Here is a 17,016-nt window from a genome sequence, read left to right on the forward strand (position 1 = left end):
GTGCTAGTTATACAGACAAGCAGCAAAAGACCTGCATAGTTTGTATGTTCTCCCCATGTTTTCCTGGGTTTCCTCCAAGTTCCTGTTCCACAAGGAAATCTACCAATAAAAGGATACATGAGGTAATTCAAAGTTAATCAGATTTACTAACCAGAGGCTTCCTCCAGCCCCTAGAAGGCTATGTGTCCCTCGCTGCAGCTCCACTCTCGGCCAGTGTCCTAGAGTCCCATCCATAGTGGATGCCAACAAGGCCAGGTTGTCTGCTTCTGCGCATGTGTGAGCGTGCTCCCGTGACCAGGAGCATTGTACGCAGGCACAGTACTGACAACTGTGTGCATGTGCAGAAGTCGCCAACCTGGAGCTACAAGGGGGACCCCAGGACACTGGCCATCAGTGGAGCTGCATCGAGGTACACATAGGCTTCTTGAGGCTGGAGGAAGCCCCTGGTAGGTAAATCTAACTTTGAATTGCCTCATGTATCGCTCAACCTGACAGTAAAGGCTAAGGAACAACTGTCAGCATGGATTGTTACACGGATCACAGATTTGGCAGCATCCCAAACCCGTTGCAAGGGTACGTTTCAGGCAGTTTTTCCTTTCACTAGAGCCACACATACCTCATTCTCTGACATCATCCCAGGTGTGAGTTGAGGACCTGTCCCCAGCGATATTACAAGAACCTCCTCTGGCTGTTCTGGTGCTACGACATCTTGTGGGGAGCCCTCATGTTCTGCTTCCATCAGGCTGGTTTTGCTCCTACTTCGGGTAACTACGTGAAACAAGTAAGCATTAGCTTATCGGTCATCTGTAAGAGAGCACCATGGTCCAAATGCATTTATACATGCTAAAGTGAAAGGTGAAGCACTGACACTGCACATGCACAACTGCAAAATAATAATAAAAAAAAAATTACAGCATAGGGCTTAAGGATTTCAAACACTTTCACTTACATTTCAAACACTTCAGATGTAGCGACTGAGGCTTAGCCCTACCAGAGACACTCTGTATTAGGAGACGTAAGGTATAAAGGAGGGATCCTAAGAAACTGTCCATACTTTACACAGCTCGTTGCGAGGGCAATGTAAGTCTATGGGGATTTACACACTGGGGAGACGTTGTGAGATGGCATTAGCGAAATCAACGTAAGGGCAAGGCTGCCCAAACTCTGCAGTGTTGCCGCATGATTCATGCCTACTGCTTGGATTATGCAGCAATGCAAATCTATGGCGACGCGGTAAGTGTGATGGCTCGATCGCAGTTGTAGTGTTCAAGTGCAGAGCGACAAAGCATCAGTGACGTACTTACTGTATAGCAGGAAGCATGTCACTGTTCAAGGGGGCGGAGCTATGCATATTACCCTGTTGCTACACTCTGCCCCATGGTAATATGTAAAATGATTGATCATAATATTAAACAAGTGATAATTGAATAGTGTATGGCAGTGGAGTAACTACAAATCATGGGGCCCCACCAGCAAAACGGGGTTCCCTAACGTTCACACCTCTTCCTTGCCTCCCCCTGGTGTCCTTCACAGCCCAGGGGCCATCTGGCAAGGGTCATAAACGAAGTGTCAACATCATAATCTTCACACCCATAACAAGTGTATCCACATTAACACCTGATCTGAAGGATGGCCCCTATTATCAGAGGGAGTAAAGTAGTAGTTGGGGCCCCCTTACAGCTCTGGCCCCCCTGTGGTCATAGGGACTGCTCCCCTGTAGTCACACCCCTGGTACATGGCCACTAATATAAGGACCCACTTGGAGGAACAGCAGGTGATAATATCAGTTCAGTATCAGATGGATCTAGTAAACGTTTCTGTCTTAGTTCACCATGTTATCGCTTGTACTCAGAGCTTTCTGGGTCATTCTTCCTAGGTCAGACCAAGGTAATAACTCACTCTAATCAGCAGCTAATTGCTTGGGTACGATGTACAATGTGGTTGGTTCTCTTAATTTCAGCATTAGACTGGTCTGAAAAGGTGCTGACTTTTTACTTGTACAATAAATCATTTCGTTTACTTTGCAAGTGTATATGTGCAGCATAAGTGGTCTGCAAGTGTATAAAGCATAGGCAAAAGTGAGAGAGGTGAGAGAAGACGGGCAAAGCATGCGGTAACAGTCCACTGTGCTCAGTACGCAATACCCACCTTATAGTGGACTCACTCATCTACAAGTACCTGGAACAGGCCTGTAGGGCCCATCTCCACTAGGAAATGCGATTTCCCAGTTCTACTACCGTGATTTTGGCCAGATTCTCCAGATGTACAGTGCAACTGAGGTGCGATTTTCGAAGGGGGAGAAAAAAAACCAACTTTGCAGAAAAATAGTTTGAATTGAATTGCCAAATTGTGAGGGAAAAAAATTGCATAGTGGTGTTGTAGCTATGCAATTTTCCTTAGAGAATATGAACGAAAATGCACGAAAAATGCAGTCAGCGATTGCAATTCGGTAAAAATCTAATCTCGCTAATGGAAAAACTGCACCACCATATGCATGTTAATTGTGGTGCTAAAGCAGCCTGCAAAAAACGCAAGCGATACGATTTTTCAGAACGAAATGCACCTAGTGGAACTGTAATACAGAACTGCACTGTAAATATCACCAACGATCCTGGCTCCTTGTACTTGTACAAGCTGTTAATGTGTACGATGCATCCAATCAGTACTAAAATGTTGTTTATGGCTAGCAATTGTAACAGTAGTAAACACTTTCACACTGCATTTTGATCTAATTTCTGAAAAGGCACCAAATTTCCCGATAGCAAAGACGCTGGTGCAGTATGCAAACTGCGTTGTTTTCTAGCCAACAATAGGTTAAATGTGAAATCAAATAGTTGTGTGGCTTTTCTCCTATGCACTTTTGTTTCTTCAGTTGTCTGAGCTTTAAGGTGGAAGTGTTGTACTTTTGCCAGTTAGACTGGTTTTGGACCATGCAGAGCATCCTCCTGAAAAGTGCCCATCAATGTTACAATTCTTTCACCAAATGCGATCTTTGGATGTGATTTTTTACGATCAAATGGTGTAGAAAATTTGCCATTTATGAAGGCAAAATCGATAAGAAAAAATTCTTTGGTCCATTGCTAAATAGGATAAAATCGATCTGAAGCTTTTTGCACACTGCAGATCACAAATCCGATTTTGATTTGCAATTCCGTTTTTCCCTGATTGCTATCAATACAAAAAGAAAAATGCAGCATGCAGTACCGATTAAAAATCACAAATCGGAATCGAACGTAAAATCGCATCAAAATCGCATGTAGTGTGCAAGAGGCCTTGAAGTTGGATTTTATGATCACATTTGAAGAAAGAATCGTTCAGTAAATCTGATCAATAATTGCTTTCTGATTAGTTACGACCGTTCAAATCGTATCAAAAGATCGCATTTAGCGAAAAATTGTATCGCTAATGGTCTGTTTCCTCTACACACATATTGGATGCAGAAAAACTGACTCCAATGAATGCCAATGGGAAAATCTGCATCAGAAATATTGCGTTTAGTGGAAACAGGCCCATAGGCATTCATTGGAGTCAGTTTTTCGGCATCCATTCTGCATCCAATCTGCGTGTAGTGGAAACAGGCCCTAAAGGGCACCTTCAGCTTATGATTCCATTATGTAGAAGTTGAACCAGTAATCCCAGAATCTTTAAAAGATTCTGCGATTCCGCTGTGCCAGCCTGCTGCACATGCTCGCCTTATGCAGGTAGGCACATGCTTGACACCCCCCCCCCCCCCCAATCATTACAAAGGCAGTCCCCACCATGCACATTGCAACTGCCTTGAATATATGTATTCCATTAAACTTCATAGGTGTTATTCAGTTTCTTTCTCCTTTCACATGCTGGAGTCCTCATCTGTGCATCTTCCCAAGGACTTTTCGCTTACTGCAAGTTTTTCATTATTCTAGCTTAGGCCCCGTTTACACTAAAAGGGGCCTGTTTCCACTACACGTAGATTGGATGCAGAAAAACTGACTCTAATGAATGCCAATGGGAAAATCTGCATCAGAAAAATCGCGTTTAGTGGAAACAGGCCCATAGGCAATCATTGGAGTCAGTTTTTTTGCATCCATTCTGCGTGTAGTGGAAACAGGCCCAATCAGTTGCTCTCAGTTATAACTGAAAGAAAACTGCTTTTCAAAGTAACGCCCATGTTTTCCTATGGCACCTTTCACACTTAATGAGTTTTAACTGAAATCTTTTTCACAATGCACTGCTATGGAAAAACCGCGTACGAACGCGTACTAACACGCACTAACGCACACCAACTGATTACGTGTAAATGGGCCCTCATACTCTGGATATATTATTACTGTAACAAAGTGGACTGTACAGGTTGTAATTGTGATGTCTGAAAAAGTGTTTGCAAACACAGGCATCAAAAGCTACCAAACCCCATCCAACAGAATAGATATACTGTACAAAGAAAGGTGCATGTACATAATAGTAACAGAAAATCCAGCAAAACAAATCAGACAGTCACTTTTGCTAATGAATCCACATACAGCCCTCAAATGAGTAAGTTGGTGAACAAAAAAACTCAAGCATTTCTGCAGATAGTTTAAAAAACACTGTATAATGTGTATAAAACCATCGCAAGAAAGAGTAGGGATATGGAAGCTGCCATATGTATATCCTTTTAAACAATACCAGTTGACTGGCAGTCCTGCTGATCTTTCATGCATCTGCAGTGTCTGCATCAAACACCTGAAACAAGCATGCAGCAAATGTAGTCTGCCATCAGTCAGAGCGCATGATTCGCATGCTTGTTCAGGATTTATGGCTAAATGAATTAGAGGCAGAGGTTCAGCAGGAGAGCCAGGTAATATGCATTGTTTAAAAGGAAATCAACATGGCAGCCTCTATATCTCTCTCAATCTAGGCATCCTTTAAAATGAAGTTGTGTCCTACTACCAAAATAGATGAAACGTCAAGCAGATTTGCATGCTTATCAAATCAATGGTGATCAATTTGCGTACCTCACACATTTTTTGTACTGTATAATACAGTATAAGACAAGCTGGAGCAAAGCAGTTCAAAATGTTCCAACCTGTTGATAAGTCTGACCCTGGAAAATGATCAGGCGTTATCAAATCTGCTGAAAATGGATTGTATTATGGAACCATCTATGGCCACCTTAGGGCAACCGATAGGTCAATGAGCATTCACTGCGCATCCTACACAGTTATATAATGACAGCTCACAATAGTACTTGAGGACTGTTTACTGGATGATAAAAGCAGCTCACTGTAAAAAGGGTACATCCAAATCTTCCAGCCCAGCATACAAATAGAACAATGAGCATGCAAGCAATGTGCAGATAGTCTGTGTGACTGCTGCCACGAGGATAGCAAGAGGAGGCGAAACAAAATGGCGACTAAGCTTGTCCGACACATCCCAGCATAAAAAGATTTGAGGACCCTACTAATGATAATAATTATTACTACTATAATAAGATAAAAAAGGGGTCATAAAACAGATGAAAAGAACTGAGGCAATCCTCCAACCATACTATGGGGTTGATTTACTAAAGTCTGCACTACATTGAAGAACTTAAAGGGAAACTGAAGCGAGAGGGATATGGAGGCGGCCATATTATTTCATTTTAAGCAATACCATTTGTCTGGCTATCCTGCTTATCTTCTGCCTCTAATACTTTTAGCCCTAGACCCTGAACAAGCATGCACTAGGATACGGTGTTTCTGACATGACTGTCAGACCGGACAAGATTAGTTGTATACTTTATATTCTTGTGTTATTCAAACACTGCTGAAGCCAAATAGTTCTGCAGAACTTCCGGGCAACTGCTATTATTTAAAAGGAAATACATATGGCAGCCTACATATTCCTTTAAGGGACCACTATCAGCTAATCTAGTCAGACTTCAGTCAGAAACAGCTGATCTGCATGCTTGTTCAGGGTCTATGGCTAAAAGTGTTATTTAGGGCTCGTTCCCACTGTTGCGACGCGATTTCGGCCGCATTCCGACGCTTGTAAAAACGCATGCGGATGCGTTTCCACATGCGTTTTTACCCGCGATTTCGCATGGCAGGGTGCCATGCGAAATTAACCATGACACTGCCAGGGCAAAATAAAATTGGAAAAGGTGCGAAATCGCACGCGAAATCGCGGGTAAAACCGCATGTAAAAACCGCATGCGTTTTTACTATTAAATACATTAGCGGCGATTCGCACGGATTCCCGACGCAGGCGAAATCGTTGCCTCTTGTGCGTTTTTTCTCCGCAACAAAAAACGCACAACGCCACCGCAGGAGTGGAAACAGCCCCATCCACTCACATTACATGTGCGAATCCGCATGCATTGGAGGCATGCGGATTCGCGATAGTGGGAACGAGCCCTTAGAGGCAGAGGATCAGCAGGGCAGTCAGGCAGTTTGCAATGGTGAAAAGGAAATAAATGTCAGCCTCCACTTCAGTGAGCTTTTAAAATATTACGTCTGTGTGAGCCTCGCCTGATGCCTTGGCCTGGCTCCTGCTTGGAGCAAGTGCAGTTTGCCACACTGGGTGCTCCTTGCCAAGTGCAACTGTTTTCCCTGTGGTTCTAAAGACTCTCTCCCCTTCCTCAGGGGAAAAAAAAAAAATGCACAGTCAGAAAGGAAAAAAAAATTCAAATTCATACTCTGATCTCTCTAGTCTCAGACAGTTTATTTGCAGTGGACAAAAGAGGTGCTTGTAATTCTAACAAATGTGCACCTGCGACCTGAAACCTCCATACCTCGTTAAAAGTAATAAATCGCTGTTCTTTATAATGAAATAGTAAAACTAGGACAAGCTTAGTCACACTGAAGTACAGCTCAAGCTATCCTCATGATAGAAGCACCATCAGTTACACACCAAAAGGGGTCACCAGGTTTATATGAGCAGAGAGGTTTGAAGCAGATGTGTCCCACACTGTCATGGCTGCTAGCTGCTGCCCTGGGGAGTTAGCCAGCCAGTTTTCAGAGAAAGAATCGAGAGTTAAATCACAGACAGACAATTTACACATTTCAGCAATAACACAACTGAACATCTTAAAGGACAACTGAAGTGAGATGAATATGGAGGCTGCCATTTTTATTTCCTTTTAAACAATACCAGTTGCCTGGCAGCCCTGCTGAACTATTTGGCTGCAGCAGCGTTTGAATCAAGCCAGAATCAAGCATGCCGCTGATCTTATCAGATCTGACAATGTCAGGAACACCTCATCTGCTGCATGCTTGTTCAGGGTCTATGGCTAAACGTATTTGAGGCAGAGGATCAGCAGGATAGCCAGGCAACTGCAGTGTTCTTCCCAGGGCTAATTAGGTGGGCGGACCGCCAGGCTGATTTGAATCCCCGCCCGGATGCTATCAAAGGCCCGCCTGCATGCATGCATACAGTACTGCTCTGCTCTGCCATTGCGTTCATATTTGCTGCTCTCTGCTCGCTTGCACAGAGCAGGGCTCCCTTCGCATAGCCGTCCCTAGTTCGGCTGCACTGCCCGCCCGTATAGTCAGACCTCCAGATCATCGGCAGCCCGCAGGGATGAGAGAGGGAAGTGCTTCCTCTTCCTCTACATAGGAACAAGACGGTGCCGGTAGCCACGGTCACAAGGCTCCGACCTCTATTTCTTCACATTTTCTTTTGGCAGCTTTTTGTCTCCTCCAGTTTACAGGGGAGGATGCAGGGACTTCAGACTGCCCACAGCGCCCAGGTTTTCAGCCACTGGGCTACCGACCGCCTGCTGATCGGGTCCACCTGCTCAGCGGGCCGAGTCACGTGTTCAGTAACTTGGCCGGCCATGTGGATTGCGAACTGGAGGTTGTGTCCCCTACTCCTGCCACCGGTACATAGAATCCTCATGCTATGCTACACCGGATCCTCCTGCCACCGCTACATCAAATCCTTCTGGCGCCGCTACCTCACGAGTAGCATCAGATGATCGGGCTGCGGCCGATCTTGGGATCAGAACCGCTAACGAGGAAGCATCACTCGCATGACCAGGCTGCCAGCTTATCTCTAGACCGGAGCTGCCACCTCACTACCGCTCCGAGCTGCCACTGGTTGAAGTCCTTGCACCAGGTCCCTCTGGTTGTCCTCCTCTGCCAGTGCGTCTGTGCCTGCTGCCGCCAGATCCTCCATTCATCACCGCTGCCCAGGACACCAGACAGGTCTGTGTTGACCCTCTGGCCCCTTACACATGATGCTGGTGCAACACCCCAAGGCCACAATGCCTCCACTCTGCTGCTCTGGGCTAGGCAGCAAGCCAAGGGCTAAATTAGGTGGCTGCCAGGCCTGACACTTCTGCCCTGCCAAGGTCACCCCTTGGCCCCATACTTCACCACTTCAAAAAGCAGCAGGGGATCTCAACTCAGCTGTGCTGACCTCCACAGTTGTCGCCCTCACTCCATCTTGCTGACAAACTCCCCCCCCCCCCCATCCCCATGAAATCCAACCTTACCCGGCTACTTTTTCATGCCACCCGGCAAGAGAAAAATTCTGGGGAGAACACTGAACTGGTATTGCTTAAAAGGAAATAAATATAGCAACCTCCATATCGCTCTCATTACAGTTGTCCAATAACCACAGAAAAATATCACAAACACCAACTATTTATTTCTCATTCAGGGCGCGATTCCTCTTGAGCAGCGCACGTCTGCGAGACGCGAGCTGGCTCTTCCGGGTCTGCGGGGAAAGCAGACGAATCCCATCAACCGTGCCATGCACGGCTATGGGATCCACAGCCTCCTGCGCCAATTCGGATGGAAAAGCCCGCCGAATCGCTAGCGATTCGGCCGGCGTTACCATTGCACCCTATGGCAGAGTTTCCTCGCACCGGGGAAACTCTGCGGATTTGCGGCGGTTTCCGCTCAAGTGGAAATGCGCCCTTAATGCAACTGAAGTATCAGTACATTTACCTTCAGTAAAAAATAAAAAAAAAAAAAAAAAAACAAACGCCCACCAAAACGTGAATAATAATAATAATAAAAAAATAAAAAATAAAAAATGGGGGGGGGGGGCAAAGTTCAACAAAATGAAGTGAACGAAATATTTGAGTAAATTAAAGCAGATTTAAGTGATTAAAAAAATGTATGCATTCTAAAACCTAATACGGTAACCATGGTTTGACTGCATTACGTTCTTTCCGTCACTAGATTGCACAATGCTGAAGGCTGCAGATTTTGTTCAGCCACTAACTACAGATGAAGTTGACTGCTTTAGCTGGGCACCTGAAATAAATTAAAGTGCTAGGTACACACCATGCAATTTCCCGTCAGATCGGGACGAACACACAACTCTCAACATTGACATATCGATTAACAACAGGATCAATTTCCTGCAGTTGTGATCTGAAAATTGTGTAAATGGAGCTAAAAGAGTGCTCAAGATGCAGATAAGCATGCCTCTGTGCAATGTTTACAAACAACATGACTGCTGTCATTGTATCACAGGAAGAAATAATTTTATATTAAAGCTGTTTGCAGCTACAGTAGATTTGCTGTGTAAACTATCTAAACTTTAGATAAGATACATAGACAAGTTACTTGTTATAGTTTTTTATCTCAGATCCGCTTTAAGATTGTTGACCGTATGCAAATCCCTTATAGGCCTTAATCTACATAAACAATTTTTTTTTTTAAAGGGCCTGCAACCATGCCTGTAATGCACATTTTACAGGACCGTGTGAAAATATCATGGCTAAATGGCTAACATGTTCCAGACCGCCTACAGTCTTTAATCATAACGCCTCAGCTGTGACAGAAATGACGGGTTTAGTTGCAGACTCGTCTTGTTTTGTGCTGCAAGTGTGGACTCGCCTCGGAACTATGAACTGTGTGTACTCTAAAGACTGGTGTTGGACCACAAACAAAATCTGAACCTGGGGAATGGTCAGACCACATTTGGCTCAAAACACTGTTTAAATTACAGTGTGTGCCCCCACCCCGCCTCCACTGCACACTGAAGGGATGGTGGTGAAAAGAGTGCCTTGTGTACGCCTTCTGGGCACCACCATCTCAAATAACCTGAAGTGGAAGGCAAACACTGTCTCCACCCAGAGAAAAGCCCAGCAGAGGCTCTACTTCCTCCGCCAACTGAGGAAGTTCGGCATGTCCCAAAAACTCCTGAGGAACTTCTATACCGCAACCATTGAATCTGTCCTCTGCTCCTCCATCCTTGTCTGGTATGCTGGCTCCACCGATAGCGACAGACGCAAACTACAGAGGGTCATCAGGTCAGCGGAAAAGATCATCGGGAACCAACTCCCTGCCCTGGACTCCCTCTATAAGGCCAGACTACGCTCCAGAGCACTGAAGATTGCAAACGATCCCTCCCACCCTGGCCACCAGTTTTTCAGCCAGCTCCCCGTGGGGCGGAGGTATCGGAGATATCGGTCCATCGCTACAAAGACCACGAGACACAAAAACAGCTTCTTCCCCTCAGCGGTAAATTTGCTGAACGCGATAAACTCTGCTAATGCTCTCTCCCCTTAGACTGCCCCTGCTCCTCCATGCTGACTTTAGGCATGTAATTCACCCGGTTTTGGGTAAACAGTGGTTTATGGTTATGTTTTAGGTGATGAAGTGAGGGAAGCTTGTGGTTTATGGTATGTTATGTGGTTTATGGCTATGTTTGTGCAATGGAATGTTGTCTACTATGTTCTATGTCCTATGTTCGATGTCTCTTATGTTCTATGTATACGCCCTGCATCTGTTGTGCCAAGCCCAATTCCGGGCACGACCCAGTCGTGCTTGGCGAAATAAAAGCGATTCTGATTCTGATTCTAAATTAGAAAAATCCCAGTATGCTGCGCCATGTACATGTAATTAAGGCTTTGGGAAATTAGGGCACAGGGTGAAGCTGAAAAATGTCTCACCTGCTCCTGCAAAAGTCTTGACGGCGTTAATTACTATCTCCCTTCCAGGTCGCTGTGGGGTAAGACGAAATCTGGCTGCCAGCTATTGCCGGTGGCCTAATTGTACTGTTATCATAATTTGGGCTCTGTCCCTTCACGGTGCCCAAATTACTGCCTGAGCACCACTAAAGCCATAATTCCTATTATGGCCTATGGCTGTGCCTAGTGCTGCCAATTTAGGAAATACCAAACGTGACTCAATGTCTGCAGCCCCCTGCTACAGTCAAAGTGTGAATCAGAGGAGCCAACACCTTTATGGGCTGAAGGGGACTATAGAGTGGCAACATGTGCCCTCAACTCTGCAACTAGAATATGCCTCTCGTGATTGGTGTGCCCTCTTGCTCACCTATAGGCAGCCTATTCTTCCTGCAGGCTGGTGTTGTAGCAGGGGACAGCTGTGGGGTGCTGTAAGGTGTACTATCGTTCTTGCCTGGCTTGGTTTGAGGTGCCGTAGCCAAAAGATTTTCCAGAGCCATTCGGTCTTCTTCACGGAGATGATCACTAGATATAACACAACGTAGGAATCCCAGCTGGAAGAAAGGTAAAGGCAACATTTACACTTATGCATACACCACGATCAACTCAGACTGTCTCACAGAACTGGGCAAGGTGTACTGCGCATGCTTGGCTGTGTGACATACGCAGCACACATCGCCAGGTTCTGAGAGAGAGTCTCTCAACGGCAAAACAGCTTTGTTTTTTGGACCAGTGTGCGCATGTAAGGAGAGTGTGCAACAAACACAAGAGATCCTGACACGCCCCTGATAGCTGACGGCTGGAAGTCACAAGAGAAGCTTTGATTCCTACTCAGTTTGCACAGCTTTGTGAAATGTGCAGTACAAGTCTCCTGCCTGGTTAGATGCTACAATTACAGTGAATTGAAGTGGTACTTCCACCGGAGCTGTAGACTATACTTCTACAAACGTCACAGGGGGAACTCTTATTTCTGTAAAAGGCTGGACATTCCCTTCCCTGTGGAGGAATGAATTCAACCAAAGTCCATCAGCAAGGGCATTTTATGTTGGACAAACAATTTATTTGATTGGACATAATCAAGTTAAATTGTTCCAAGTGGCATATTTTTAAGAATGAATTAAGTATTTTTAATTATTTTCCTAACGGATTCTTCACCACTAAAACATTTCTTTGCTTAGATCTGGACATTCTGCACACATACGTTTCCAGGGGTTCTGAGCTCATGTAGACACAGCCTAATGAGATATACTTTGTGCCAAGGAAGTCTATAGGACCTGGAGGCTCAGAAGCAGCCATAAATGATTTCAATGTTTTGGAAGTTTACTCCATTTACTCATATGTTGCGTTGCAATGGACAATACACGATCTGATGATATTCCTATAAGGCTTTGCCATTTAGAGCAATGCGGCCGGTTCTGACACAGTAATGTACAGCATGAGGTGCCTCAACAGGGCAATGTGTGTGTTTACAGTAGCAGTGAGGCATACTCATTGTATGCCTCACTGTATGGTCACACCGCAACACCAACTTTTCAGCTCCGTTGCGTTGCAAGCAACTTACAATGTGAAAGAGCCCTAAAGGAGATGCTGAGTAAACCTGTGCTCAATACAAAACACCAAAATCATGTGGAAAGGATCATGAAAAATGGGAAGTTTTTTAGTAATCTGCACATGACTATGCAAACATCCCCATGAACTTCTGCTTTAGAACATCATACATAGAAATTGAAACGGATTAGAATTAATAATGTACTTGTTTTGTACTAGCAGCAAACAAATGACAGGCCTCAACATCCCAATGACTAAACACTCTCCTTGTGGCAGATTAGTCATACATCCATTAAAACGTGAAGGGTCCAAATCTGAGTACTTACTTAAGTAGACGAAAGCCTTTGGGATCCTCCTAACTGCCAAATATATAGAGTGTTTAGTACCCCCCTCACCCTGATTTATGCTGCTTGAAAATGGACCAATTGAGTCCAGCCAAAGTGGATTTCAATTAGGCTAATTACAATTGGGCTGAATACATTTGCTACAAAATTTGCATAATCCTGCATCCCTACTGTTAATATTGAAATGTTATTTGCTTCACAGTGCACATCGCCATTAAAGCTTATTTGAACCATTTCACTATAAAGTCTCTATAACTTCTTAAAGTGGTAAATTATTTTTGTGTGCATTGTGTATGCAGAAGAACTAATTCACACCAAAAAGAACAAGTTAATATGCAAAATGGCCTGCACGCTGCTGCTAATGGAGAACAAGAGTAACCAATGAGGTACATTTCTTGTTAAATGAACTTTTATTTCTTGGCTGCCACACAAAACACTATTGGGACACAAACCAGAGTGACCAGCTGGCTGTAAGTCATGTAGACGACAGTGCGGCTTAAACCCTCCAGCAGATTCACGGAAGATAAGGGTGGAGTTTCAACTGCTCGACCACCGATAACCACATCTAGGAAAGCAGCAACACAGCTCTGTAGAGAAAGCAAAATATAGAAATATAAATAAATCTGCAGGTCTTAAGGTGGCCATACACTCATTCATATTCTTATTCAATTCCTTGCAAATTTGATTCATCACGTGGGGATTGATTTGCCAAAATGTGATATCGACAATTTTTTGTATCGATCAGACAGGATGGAAAATTTAAAACAACCAGGGGCGGGGCTAGAGCTTTGGCAGATCGACGGCCTATAGCAGTGATCTGCAAACTTCGCTCTCCAGCAGTTCAGGAAATACAAGTCCCACAATGCACTGCGGCTGTCTGACAGCCACTGTCATAATTGATGAAGGCAAATGCATTGTGGGACGTGTAGTTCCTTAACCTCCCTAGCTTTCTGGACGAGCTAGGCTCGTCCAGAGACGCCGGAGGTCACCGTTCAGGCCCCACTGGGCCGATTTGAATATTTTTTTTTAAAAACACGCAGCAAGCACTTCGCTTGGTGCGTGCCTTACCCGATCGCCACCGATCCGCCGCGATACAGGGACCCCCCAGCCGAGACCCCGTGCGCTGCCTGGCCAATCAGTGCCAGGCAGCGCTGAGGGGTGGATCGGGTCTCCCTGTGACGTCACTGACATCGATGACGTCACGTTTGTCGCCATGGCGACGGGGGAAGCCCTCAAGGAAATCCCGTTCAGAACAGGATTTCCGGACGGGCCATTGCACCGGCGGCGATCGGAGGGCAGGGAGGGACGCCGCAGGGAGGGTGGGAATCATGTAGCTAGCGCTAGGCTAGGTACATGAAAGAAAAAAAAATGTGCAAAAAAACGTTCCCGCGGCCGCAGGAATCAGAACGCCAGACAGGTTAACAACTGGAGAGCCAAGTTTGCAGATCACTGGCCTATAGCTTTGTGACAGGGACCCTCAAAGTAAATTTGTGTGTCACCAATCAATGAAGTGCCGTCCTCATCTATCAACCGTAAAGCCAACCGATTTCGCTATTGCGTCATCAGGGGGAAAAACTTTTTGCATGCCCCTGATGACGCAATAGCGAAACCGGTCGGGATTACGGATGGTAGATGAGGATGGCACTCCATTGATTGGTGAAACGGGAATTTACTTTCAGGGTACCTGTCACAAGGGCCAGGAAGTGTAAACTGTATTTGGATGTGCAATAAATGTGTTGGTTTTAATTGAGTACACTGCAGCACGCCGCTGCAGACTTGTATTCATGGCCCTAGAGCACCCGGCGACCTTTTCCAGGCCGTGAATATACTGCACGGCGGGCAACAAGTAGTTAATGTTACTATTTTGAAACAGAAAACTACTGAATCAAAGTAATATCATTACTCATTTTACAGCATTCACAGTTCACACATGACTTACTTTGTCAAACTTGCTGAGGTGGTTCCTGCTGCGTGAATCTACTTCCTCGAATCCAGTCAGTGCCAACTGTTGCAAGAGGCGGCCGACCTAGAGTATAGCAACAGAGAAAGACCTGAATGACTCGCTTGTTAAGAGGGAATCAAAATTCACTAGCTGTACTCATTGATCTGCCTGCTTCCTGCCAAAAATCACATTAATTCTCTCCATTTTCAATAGTGCTTTTCTTTCTTTCTAGAGCAAGGACTAAGTCTTTTATACGAGCAAGACTGTACCAATATCAGCTGAAAATAAATAATTCCACTCCCAAGGGTGCCAAGTATACAGATTTTATCTAATAAAGATTGCAAAAAATACAACAAAGGGTGCCCTATGGCATCCATTATATATATATATATATATATATATATATATATATATATATATATATATATATATATATATATATATATATATATATATATATATATATATATATATATATATATATATATATATATATATATATATATATATATATATATATATATATATATATAACTATTTGACCCCTCACTGATTTTGTAAGTTTGTCCAATGACAAAGAAATTAAAAGTCTCAGAACAGTATCATTTCAATGGTAGGTTTATTTTAACAGTGGCAGATAGCACATCAAAAGGAAAATCGAAAAAATAACCTTAAATAAAAGATAGCAACTGATTTGCATTTCATTGAGTGAAATAAGTTTTTGAACCCCTACCAACCATTAAGAGTTCTGGCTCCCACAGAGTGGTTAGACACTTCTACTCAATTAGTCACCCTGATTAAGGACACCTGTTAACTAGTCACCTGTATAAAAGACACCTGTCCACAGAATCAATCAATCAAGCAGACTCCAAACTCTCCAACATGGGAAAGACCAAAGAGCTGTCCAAGGATGTCAGAGACAAAATTGTAGACCTGCACAAGGCTGGAATGGGCTACAAAACCATTAGCAAGAAGCTGGGACAGAAGGTGACAACTGTTGGTGCGATTGTTCGAAAATGGAAGGAGCACAAAATAACCATCAATCGACCTCACTCTGGGGCTCCACGCAAGATCTCACCTCGTGGGGTGTCAATGGTTCTGAGAAAGGTGAAAAAGCATCCTTGAACTACACGAGAGGAGTTAGTGAATTACCTCAAATTAGCAGGGACCACAGTCACCAAGAAAACCATTGGAAACACATTACACCGCAATGAATTAAAATCCTGCAGGGCTCGCAAGGTCCCCCTGCTCAAGAAGGCACATGTGCAGACCCGTCTGAAGTTTGCCAATGAACACCTGAATGATTCTGTGAGTGACTGGGAGAAGGTGCTGTGGTCTGATGAGACCAAAATAGAGCTCTTTGACATTAACTCAACTCGCTGTGTTTGGAGGAAGAAAAATGCTGCCTATGACCCCCAAAACACCGTCCCCACCATCAAGCATGGGGGTGGAAACATTTTGCTTTGGGGGTGTTTTTCTGCTAAGGGCACAGGACAACTTAATCGCATTAACGGGAAAATGGACGGAGCCATGTATCGTGAAATCCTGAACGACAACCTCCTTCCCTCTGCCAGGAAACTGAAAATGGGTCGTGGATGGGTGTTCCAGCATGACAATGACCCAAAACATACAGCAAAGGCAACAAAGGAGTGGCTCAAGAAGAAGCACATTAAGGTCATGGAGTGGCCTAGTCAGTCTCCGGACCTTAATCCAATAGAAAACCTATGGAGGGAGCTCAAGCTCAGAGACAGCCTCGAAACCTTAGGGATTTAGAGATGATCTGCAAAGAGGAGTGGACCAACATTCCTCCTAAAATGTGTGCAAACTTGGTCATCAATTACAAAAAACGTTTGACCTCTGTGCTTGCAAACAAGGGTTTTTCCACTAAGTATTAAGTCTTTTATTGTTAGAGGGTTCAAAAACTTATATTACTCAATGAAATGCAAATCAGTTGCTATCTTTTATTTAAGGTTATTTTTTCGATTTTCCTTTTGATGTGCTATCTGCCACTGTTAAAATAAACCTACCATTGAAATGATACTGTTCTGAGACTTTTCATTTCTTTGTCATTGGACAAACTTACAAAATCAGTGAGGGGTCAAATAATTATTTCCTCCACTATATATATATATATATATATATATATATATATATATATATATATATATATATATATATATATATATATATATATATATATATATATATATATATATATATATATATATATATATATATATATATATATATATATATATATATATATATATATATCGTATTTTTCGGACCATAAGACGCACTTTTCCTCCCCCAAA

General features: G+C 43.9%; 1 protein-coding gene across 8 annotated transcripts in view; it reads right to left on the reverse strand.

Moving 5' to 3' along the window:
• Positions 1-17,016, reverse strand: part of GAPVD1 (GTPase activating protein and VPS9 domains 1) — a 131,501-nt gene that overhangs the window by 52,608 nt on the left and 61,877 nt on the right. For 4 of the 8 annotated variants that reach the window (XM_068248182.1, XM_068248185.1, XM_068248184.1 and 1 more), the window contains exons 4-8: positions 14,699-14,785; positions 13,212-13,346; positions 11,238-11,421; positions 6,853-6,933; positions 617-768 (exon numbers count right to left, since the gene is read on the reverse strand). In XM_068248182.1, coding sequence (XP_068104283.1) covers positions 617-768; positions 6,853-6,933; positions 11,238-11,421; positions 13,212-13,346; positions 14,699-14,785 — 639 coding nt within the window. The remainder of the gene's footprint in view (positions 1-616; positions 769-6,852; positions 6,934-11,237; positions 11,422-13,211; positions 13,347-14,698; positions 14,786-17,016) is intronic. The other 4 variants (XM_068248188.1, XM_068248187.1, XM_068248186.1 and 1 more) reach the window with 2 other exon arrangements.

Source organism: Hyperolius riggenbachi, chromosome 8, assembly GCF_040937935.1.
Source record: "Hyperolius riggenbachi isolate aHypRig1 chromosome 8, aHypRig1.pri, whole genome shotgun sequence".
NCBI lineage: Eukaryota > Metazoa > Chordata > Amphibia > Anura > Hyperoliidae > Hyperolius > Hyperolius riggenbachi.